The sequence below is a fragment of the Lathyrus oleraceus genome, chromosome 2 (genome assembly GCF_024323335.1).
Source record: "Lathyrus oleraceus cultivar Zhongwan6 chromosome 2, CAAS_Psat_ZW6_1.0, whole genome shotgun sequence".
Lineage (NCBI taxonomy): Eukaryota > Viridiplantae > Streptophyta > Magnoliopsida > Fabales > Fabaceae > Lathyrus > Lathyrus oleraceus.
Genome location: NC_066580.1, coordinates 367,813,941 through 367,824,479, shown reverse-complemented (window position 1 = coordinate 367,824,479; position 10,539 = coordinate 367,813,941). Strand labels below are relative to the sequence as shown.

The 10,539-nt window shown below is 32.8% G+C and overlaps 1 protein-coding gene across 1 annotated transcript; it reads right to left on the bottom strand.

The window, feature by feature from the left end:
* Positions 1 to 8,317: 8,317 nt before the first annotated feature.
* On the bottom strand, positions 8,318 to 9,577 carry LOC127119545 (transcription factor PRE6). The gene is made up of 2 exons (XM_051049794.1): positions 9,050 to 9,577; positions 8,318 to 8,751 (listed from the first exon to the last, which is right to left on the bottom strand). Exons 1-2 carry the CDS (start codon positions 9,176 to 9,178, stop codon positions 8,599 to 8,601), a joined length of 282 nt encoding a protein of 93 aa, XP_050905751.1. The 5' UTR covers positions 9,179 to 9,577; the 3' UTR covers positions 8,318 to 8,598.
* Positions 9,578 to 10,539: the final 962 nt, after the last annotated feature.

The following is a 10,539-nucleotide window of genomic DNA, read 5'->3' as shown; positions in this document are numbered from 1 at the left end:
TCCACTCAACACCGAACTCAACTCACAATTTGTAAGTTTTTTTTTGAAACTTTTTTTATTTTGTATATACATTTGTAGAAATTGATTATTAGGTTATGTAATAGGTACTGTATACATGTTATGTAAATGAGAAATGTGTTTGATAGGTAGTTTTATTGATCAATGCAATATTTTGGATGTTTTGAGGGATTGAATGTCCTCCATTGACGGTATTCTGGGTTACCGAAAATTCTTGAGATGCATCTCCGAAAATTTTCAACTTTTTGATTCCTAGAAACTGGAGATGCTATTCCGAAATTTATCGATATGCATGTTTTTGACATTTTACTGCTTGAATTCATTATGTTTCATATGTATAACGCTTATGAAGTTTACTTATAGGCATAATGGCTGATAGGCAAGACAAATAGAGGCACAACATAATTGCACAACATGCATCGGTTCGGAGAGAAAAGACTCAAACATTGCAGGCCCCTGTTGTTTCTAGCCCAATTAATGCGGAAGTGTCAAGATCTAGGGCTCATGCATCTCTGCCTTATTCTTCCCGTAAGAGACGAGTGTCGCATACTCATGCATCTCCGCCTCTGTGTTCCAATAGGAGGCACATTTCACCTATTCAGGCACCAGAGATACTCGAGGCACCGGAAGCACCACATGCACCTGACGGGTTTGGTGGAGGCCCGTCCGACTTGTCATTGCCGCCTCTTTATCCAGATCATACTATTAGACATGTTTGGGACAAAAAGGTAAAATTTAATTGGATTCATTATTTGTAAATCATGTTTGTTATAATATTAAAATTTTATGAAAATGACTTATTTTTCTGCAGGACCGTGATGCTTTAAAATTTATCAACCATGGTCGGAAGTTTACGGTCCTGCAACATCCTAATGAGTAATGGTTTTAAGATGTTGTGTGCATGACCGGTTATGTTACAATTAACCATGGTATGTTATCTGTGTTTGTAGAGAGGTGGCATACGAAGACGTCATCATTTCATCTTCCATATGTGAGATCTTTATCACACTAGACGATGTCTCGTGTCTGCATCTTCCAATTAGGGGGAACATTTAGACCATGGTAAGATAAATAGAGATGATACACTAGACTATCTGGAATTTGACCTAGAGGATGTCATGAAGGAGTTAGAAGCCACCTGAGGTGTCATGCTAGGTTTTGATTCTTGGAGAAGGTGTATACACAATAACTCCATAGAGAAGATCAATCCACTAGTGATGACGAGCAGGATGCGTAGCATAGAGCATACGCTCTGAGGGCATACCTATTGTATTTGGTTGGCACATTCATTTTTAAGGACAAAAGTTCCAATTGTGTGGATGTCATATACCTGCGATACTTTGATGTCTTCGAGCGGATCCATGAGTACAACTGGAGACCCGCTTATTTGGTTTATTTGTACTCCAAGTTATCTGATGGCTGTATATGGAAGACCAAACATGTTACAGGAAACATCACACTATTGACGCTAATATTTCTGCATCAATTTCCTTTTTCATCACTCACTGATAGAAGGCAAAGTACCTTCTGATCATCCAATTCATAGAAATTACTTTTATAAAAAATTTCTTTTCTCCTACCTTTGAACATTATGGACTTATCAGACTCATTCATGGCTATATATTTATTCTTATTAAACATTACTTCATAACCACTGTCACAAAATTGACTAATGTTCAGTAGATTATGTTTATGTCCATCTACTACCCAAACTTTATTAATTGAGATGGAATAATTACCAATAGTACATGTACCAATGATACTTCCTTTTTGGTTTCCTCCAAACCCCACGGTCCCTCCCTCTTTCAGAGTTAGGCTTTGAAACATATGCTTTTCTCCTATCATATGTCGTGAGCAGCCACTGTCCGGGTACCAAGACTTCTGATTTTCTTCTCCATTGAAGCATATATGATGCAAAGATAATTCATATTTAGGTACCCATAATCTTATGGGTCCTTTGAGGTTAGTTTTGAAAGGCTTCTTAGAACTTTGTACCTCAGCCTTTATGTAATAGGACTTGGGATCATTCAAGATATTTGGTTTAAAAGTTTTATGTCTTGAATTATCCTTAGCCTTTGGTGTTGAACCTTTTATAACCTTAGACTCTGATGCCTTGAGTTCTTGTCTGTTCAGAACTCTTGGATTTATAGTCTATGGTTCTGGTTTCTTCAAAACATATGACTTAGTAGTCTATGGTTCTAGTTTCTTCAGAACCTTTAACTTAGAAGTCTAAGGTTTTGGTTTCTTCAGATCCTTTGACTTAGAAGTATTTGGTTCTGGTTGGTTCAGAACCTTTACTTTGTCAGGAGCTAGTACAAAGTGAGAATACAACCCTTTCTAAGCAGAGCTTGAAGAAGAAGGTGTTATTGGTTTAACCATAATTCCAAATCTTAGATTGAAAGGCTTTTATGAATAACCAATACTCTTTCCTTTGCTCCTACTTACACCATAAATCATGGATGCAAGTTTTGTTCTGTCAAAGCCATTTATGACAAATTCCTAAAGAGCAACTTCATGCTTATTTGGTTATTTATCAACCACTTTTTGAACTTGAGCAATATGATCTTTTACTAAACCTTTATTTCTATTTTGAAAAAAATTTAATTCAATTGAAAATTGCTCATATTTCTTTTTCAAAATTTTCATGTGCTTGGATTTGTCTTGACAATGACCCATAAGGTCTTGAACAAGAGTAATTAAATTAGAACGGGATAATTTAGAAAATACCTCATCTTCTTCTTCAGGCTCTCAACCAAAATCTGAGTCAAATTCTATGTCATAAGATGTAAGAGCCATTAGAGATAGATTGGCTTGTTCCTCATTTTTATTAGAATATTCTTAATTTTTAAGTTCATCCCATGTTTCCAAGAGACTCTTCATGACTTTGTTTCTGAAGTTGTCTTTCTAATAGTTTCCTTTCTTTGACTTGTCCTTCTGCAACTCTGGACAGTCAACAATAAAGTGACCAAGCTTCTTGTAGTTGAAGCATCCCTTATGGTCATCTTTCTCCTCTCTGGAGCTTGATCCTCTAATTCACTGCTTCTTCTAGAGAACCTTTTGTTCTTTTTTGCCATGTACTGAAATCTTTTTATCATAAAAAATCCATTTCTTCATCATAAGAATCTTCTTCCGAAGTTCCTGCATGAGCAACTTCTTTAGGTTCCTAGACTTTAGGATATTTGGCAGGTTGACCAACATATTTTAAAGCAAACGACTTAGATATATTTGTAGGCTCATATCCAATGATCTCCATCTCATGACTTCGGAGATTGCTTATTAAGCTTTCAAGACTTATTTTGTTTAAGCCCTTAGCTTCTTGAATGGCTGCCACCTTTGGTCTGTATTTTGCAGGAAGACTCCTAAGAATATTCTTGACATGGTTGAAAGTTGTATAGCTCTTGTTCAGATCTCGAAATCCAGATACAAGAACTTGAAGTCTTGAGAACATGGTTTCGATGTCTTCATCTTCCTTAATTTTGAACAATTCATATTGTTGGACCAGTAGATTAACCTTTGCTTCTTTTACATCCTGATTTCCTTCAAAGCTAGCAACCAAGGATTAAAATATAGTTTTAGTAGTAGATTTGTTGATAACTTTGAGATACTTAGAATGGGGCAGAACATCTACTAGAATGCCACGCACTTTGTGATGTTTTCTATAAGTTTTCTTCTGAGCAGGAGTGAGGCTCTTTCTATAGCCATCATTCCCACTCCATCAACAAGAATGTCAATACCATCTTAAAATATGTCCCACAACTCATCATCAACACCTATGATATGAGTGTACATCTTATTTTTCTACCATTCAAACTCAGTAGAATCTCCACTGAAGGTTGGAGGTTTAGAGTTGTTCTTTTTCAAATGTACTGTAATCATAGTTTACAACAGTGTTTCTAGGAGCAGAGGTTTCAGAAACATCAGTCATAACTATAAGGATCTTTTATGTACCATTGTTAAGTGTTAGAGCACATACCTTGCTCGGATGCAACTGAAGGTGAGAAAAACACAAGAAAGGGATTGAATTGTGTTAGATTTTTCTTTCTTTTCTCTAAGTCTCTTATCAGATTCTGAGCAAAAGGTCTAGAATATGATACATGGTTAAAAGTTTTCAGCAGATAAATCAAGTTCATAGTTAGAGAGAGAGAAAGAAAGAGAGACACAAGCAGATTTATCCTGGTTCCTCCCATAAAACGAGACTAGTCCAGTCCCCTTGCACTTCCAAGGGATTTTCACTATAATCACAACTGATTACACTTTTATCAAGCATACAAGCAAGAGACATCCAATGCTTAAACACATAAGGAAGAGACTTCTAATGCTCAAGCACAAATCAAGAGACTTCAGATGCTCAAACACTTAGCAAGAGAGTTTAAATGCTAAAGCACACAAACAAGAGACTTCTTACAATCTAACTTACAAATAAATGATTGTTTGTTTCTTACACTTGATATACAATTAGAGGTGTAAAAAAAAATACAACACACTAAGACTCTTTAAGACTTAAGAATTTATAAGATGTACAAATGAGAAAAATTATAAGTTAAACTTGTGCTTTTTGTTTGGTAGAGTAATAACTTTTTATAGTCAATAGTTCGTTGTAGTTTATTCAAGTCTTCATCACCTTATATAGAGATAAAGAAAAGAGTCGTTGAAGAGCACAAGTGAGTCTTGAAGAAGCTTGACCAGAGACATTGGAATGTTAATTGATATGGTTAATCCGTTTGAAAAGATATTTGAAATATCCTTGCTTCAAGAGGAATTATTCATTGCAATCCAATTATATGTAAAGATTTATGTTTAAATATTTACGTGATTAGAGGAAGATAAATGGATCTCTGAGTCTGAAAGTGGCATATCGGAGTCTCCTAGATCTTTGCATTGACTGACCTTAGAATCTGATAGTGACCTATCTGAATCATCTTGATCCTTGTGTTTGTCTGACTTCAGAGTCTGAGTCTCCAGAGTCTCAGCTTTTGATCCTTCAGAGTATGAGTGTTTAGAGGTTGCCTTTCTTCAGAGTTTGATCTTCAGAAGTTGACTATCTTCAGATTCTGAGTCCTCAGAGTGTGGTTATGATCCTTCAGAATCTGGATCTTTTAGCTTCTTTTAAATGTTCATATTTAGTATTAGAATTTTTAGTCTATGAACCTGCACACCTGAACATATATTTTTATACCCAATTGTTCTTTAAATACTTTGTTATCTTCAAAACCTTAAAGATATGGTACAAACCAATTTTGTTCCAACAAGCACAAGCCAAAGACCTCAAAGAACCAGAGTTCTCCCAGTAAGTCTTCAAGACTGTGAAGTGGTTAGTGATGATGAAGTCACGCCAAATGGAGATTTGGTTCATTTCTCTTTACTTGCAGGTGCAGAAATAATCAACTATAGTGAGGCCTTAAAGAATGAACACTAGAAGGAAGCTATGGTCGAAGAGTTACAAGTGATCAAAATAAACCATGCATGGAGCTAGTCAAAATGCCAACACACACAAAGGTTATCGAAGTAAAGCGGGTGTTCAAGCTGAAGCACAATCCTGATGGGTCGATTGTAAGACATAAGGAAAAATTAGTATCTCTAAGATTTCTTCAGAGAGCAGGACTCGACTACTCTGAATTATATACACCAGTAGCAAGATTAGAGACTGTTAGATTGGTGGTTGCTTAAATTATCAAGCAAGGTATGGTGCTGCATTAGATGAAGTATGTCAAAGAAATACTCAAGAGATTTATGATAGAAGATTAAAATCATGCATCATCACATGTCGAACCTAATATGAAACTAGAGAAGCATGGAGAGGAAGACAAGGTCGATGTCACTTTATCCAAACAAATTGTAGGATCTTTAAGGTATGTATGCAATAGTAGGCGTGATATAGATTTCCCAGTCGGATTGGTAAGCATATGCATGTATGAACCAAAAGTGTCACACATGAAGGCTGCAAGAAGAATCCAGAGATACCTAAAAGGATCAATAAACTGTGTAATCATGTTTCCACGAGATTTTGAAAGCAAAGAAGTTGTGATTAATTGCTATTCAGATGATGATTGGCATGGAGATAAGGAAGATTGAAGAAGCACAACTGCTTATTTCTTTCAAGTATTTGGTACCCTAATCTCATGGTGCTCAAGAAAGCAACTTGTGGTTGCATTACCATCATGTGAGACTGAGTATATAGCAGGATTCTATGTTGCTTGTCAAGCAATCTGGATCATATATGTGTTGGATGAGATGGAGGTCGAAGTGAAGAAACCTCAGGTGTTGCAGATCGACAACAAGTCAGTCATTAATCTTGCAAAGAATTCAGTTGTGCATGGAAATAGTAAGCACATTGAGGTTATATTTCACTTCTAAGGGGGAAGGTAAATCAAGATGAACTTGAAGGGAGACATTGCTCAAGTGAAGCACAATTGGTCGATATTTTCACCAAAGGAATAAAGATTGACAAATTTCTGACTTTGAGAAAGAAATTAGGAATAATTCATATCGATTATGATTAACTTTTGTTTGATAACTTAATTTATAAGGGGGTAAGTTGTGATATATAACCCAAATTATTAATTAATTAGTTAGTTACTTAGCATGTAAGTTATTTTAATTGACCAATTACTAGTAAACACAATAGTATCAAACACAACAATTACTAGTAAACTGACCAATTACTAGTAAACCCACTAGTATCAAACACAACAATTAACATATCAGACATCATTTAGAACATTTGACCTTTTATAGAAAGGCATGACTCTAATATCACTGATGTTTCACTGTTACTATTATTTATTTTCATACACATACCCCTATTACAATTATTCTCACCTTTACCTTAATCTGTGTTTTACCATAACATGCATTTTTGGCACAAGACTAGGTAGCAAAAAAAAATAAGCCAAAAACCCCAAACAAATAAATGAGATTATAATTATATCTTAGGGTTGGTTTGTTTCAGTTTTTTTTTTTAAATATTTTTATAATTTTACATATTTTTATTTTTAAAAAATTACAAAGAAATTTTTAATAAAAACATATTTGATTAGAATAATTATTTTTATAAATGTTATTTTAAATATTTCGTTATTTTAGTAAAAAAAATTGAATATCAAAATTTTATAAATCACTTAATTTTAAAACTATTTTAAATATTTTTTTTATAAAAATCATTTTTAAAATGAAACTTTTTAAAAAAGTTACGATTTCGACTATCTTTATATTTTCGGTAATGTATGTTTATATTATACAATGTCAAAATTATTGTTTTAATTTAGAAAAAAAACAAATTTTAAAAAGTTGTAATATTTTAAAAAAGATTTTATATATATATATTTTTTGAAAATACACAAAAAAATCTAATTTTTTAAAGATAAAACAATCATGCCCTAATCAACTCTAAATCAATGACAAAAGAAGTAGAACACAATAACTTAATTGAAGAGAATAACTCACCAACCCAATATATTTGGCAAGTTTTCTAACACTTTAATTGAAAAGTGTGAATTGAGGATTGATGAGATGAGTTATAGAACTTTAGATTGTGGGGTTTAAAAGCTCTATTGGTGCCTAAAGTCTAAGCAAATTGAAGATACCAAAAGATTCCTTAAACTCTTGATTATTTTAGTATTATTTCACATATATTTTTTGATTTTGATTCATTCAAAGTCAACTATTTAAGAAAGTTCATAGAGATCTATGCTAAAAAGCAACTGATATTTCCAATTTTCTTGATTTTTATGATTAATTTGCGGTTAAATAGAGTTTCTTGATAAAATTTCAGCAAAAGTTTGAGACGCGGGACTATAATAGACCGATCTTTTAATAACATTTATATCTATATATTTTTCTTTTTCTTTTTAATTTTGGATAAGTAAATTAATGAATATTTAGTGACTATCCGTATACATATTTGTACATATATATGCAACTACATATATATAGATATTAGATGGATACATAAATGTATGTTGCCAAATATCATATGGTTGGATCATGAGTTAGTTATTTTATATTGTGGTCCTATTGACAACATCAATATCACGGGTTGGCAAGAGCAAATAACCGAAAATGGCATGTGGGGTAATGTCACATGTAATTGGCACTGTCAACTTCAAAGCTTGACCCTTTGAATTGGGTCCACAAAAAACTAAAAACCACAAAAAGTTTCTCTCATAAGATAAATTCACTAGCATCAAATCAAAATATTGCTGCCTCCAAATTTGAAAATTTGAATATCATACATTCACATACATTATACAAACTCATCATAATTCATAATTTAGTCCATTTTATTTATAGCTATATAAGCTAATGATAATCATAGTGATAATGATATTGATATTGATAATGATAATGATAATGATGATAAGATATCATAATCTCACTGGAAATTAAGTGTCACAAACTAATTTAATCAAGGACTAACAAAGGTTATATAGTATATAGCCCTTTTTCCTTGGTCTACAAACCAAATTAAACCCTACTCAGATAAGAGAATAACAATAAAGTGAGACAAGGACATGCACAATACAAACAAATTCAAGAGTAGTAGTATAGTTATATATTATAGATATATATAACTAGACACTATTACATAAGTAAGCTCCTAATTATAGCTGCTTGAGCACTGTTGGAATCTGTAGTTGCCAAAAGTTGTGACAATCTTTCACTTAAATCATCAACTTCTCTATGCAAGTTTTTTATGTAGTTGCAAGTCTCTTGCAATACCTTAGAAGCTGAAACCTACAAGTTACAACACCATCAAAAAATTAATAGTTTTTTAGCTATATACACACCCACTTGCAGCTAGCTACAAGCTAGCAATTAATGTATAAACAAGTTGTTGTTGTTGCTAAAGAAGAATATTGAGGAAGAGTGATAATAAACAAACATTGGCCACACAAAAATGTGTAATGTATTGTGCCATTCTTATTCTGCATGTGATGAAGACTTTTGAAATTTATAACTTTTTTTTTATAATATTAAACCAGGTATCTTCTGCACGAAACTGGAGTTGAATATAAGATAGAAAAATGAATACCTTGTTGGAGCGGGTAGCGCGAAGTTCGGGGATGAGTTGTTGTAACTTGGAGACGAGATCAGTGATTTGAGCATCAGTGATCTCAGAGGAAGCACCGGATTGTCTAGAACGAGATCTTCTGCTAGACATTATTCTATTAAGGTTGTAGTAACCAGTAACTAGTAAGTGTGTGAGTGTGTCAGAAACACTTATACTTGATGATGTAAATTGGTATAGGAAGCTTATAAAAATTTGTAGTTGAAGAAAAATAAATAGAGAGAATGAGATAGGTTGGTTGGTTTGTTGGTTGGTTGTCAGAGAAGAAAAGAGAGAAGAAAAGTGGTTATATGATTATTTTGTAGTGTTTGTTGATATGAAGGAGAGAAGAGAAGTGAGGTAGTGGGTTGAATTGAAGAGGACAAGTGCATGGGAGAAAGAAGTGGGCTATGGTTGTTATTAATAGAGAGAATGGAAATGGGAGAGATAGGGAGAGATAGGGAGAGATAGAGAGAGAGGGGGGGGAGAGAGATAGAGAGAGAGAGAGATTAGGCCATACTGTCCTTTCTGAAGGTGTCCCCTAAATAGGGTTAGTGTTCAAGTGGCTTAAGAAAATTGTGCTTGTTTATCGGCCTACGATGTGGGACCTCTTTGTGTCAGTCACACCACGCAACCCCATGTTATCTTACTACAACTACTATATTTCTTTCCATCATTTTATAATAATTAATTCATTTTTCATATCTTTCTTTTTCTAATTATTATTATTCTCTATTTAAGTTGCAAGATACTCTTTACAAATATGAGTACTAAGTTTATTATATGTATGGTCTAACTATAGTAGATTTTTTTATAAGAGAAAATTTGTTTGAGTTGGTTTATGATGTTTATCTTAACTATTATGCAAGTTTCAAGGGTAAGAGGATCTTTAAATAAGAGTTGGAGTAATTAATTAATAGAAAATAATGCTTTTATAAACACTTTCTACTGTTAGACTTACGTGATACAAATTTAAATACTCCTTTGAGATGTCTTTGTCATAGATGCTCTCTGAGAACAATAAAGAATATCCATACCAAAAAACAATTCTCATAGATGCTCTACAAGAGTTGAATTAAGGTGGACTTGCTCTAAGTTAGTGGTATTTTCCTAGCAGTTTCTATTGGATAGAAACTATTACAGCATAAGGTCATTGTTAACGGTGGCGGTTCAAATATCGATTCGAAAAAAAAAATTATAAAATATTTAATTAAAATTGTTATATTCTTACTTAAATATATTTTTATTAATATGCAAAATCGTAGATTTTATCTTTTATTTTTTAAAAGCACTAATAAAGTTAATTAATTTAATTTTTTTAAAATTAATTTAAAAATTCAACTATTTTTCTTATCTTTTTTTAATAATTTTTTTTGATATTTGTAAGTTAATAATACTCTAGAACAAAAATAATAAACTTGTCACAAGAGAAACAAATTTAAAAAACTAGAAAAAATGTTAGAGCAAATTAACAC

Coding starts and splice junctions, on each gene's coding strand:
- LOC127119545 (XM_051049794.1), bottom strand. CDS start 9,178: ATGTCTAGCAGAAGATCTCGTTCTAGACAATCCGGTGCTTCCTCTGAG. Junction 8,752..9,049: donor GCGCTACCCGCTCCAACAAG/GTATTCATTTTT, acceptor TGTAACTTGTAG/GTTTCAGCTTCTAAGGTATT.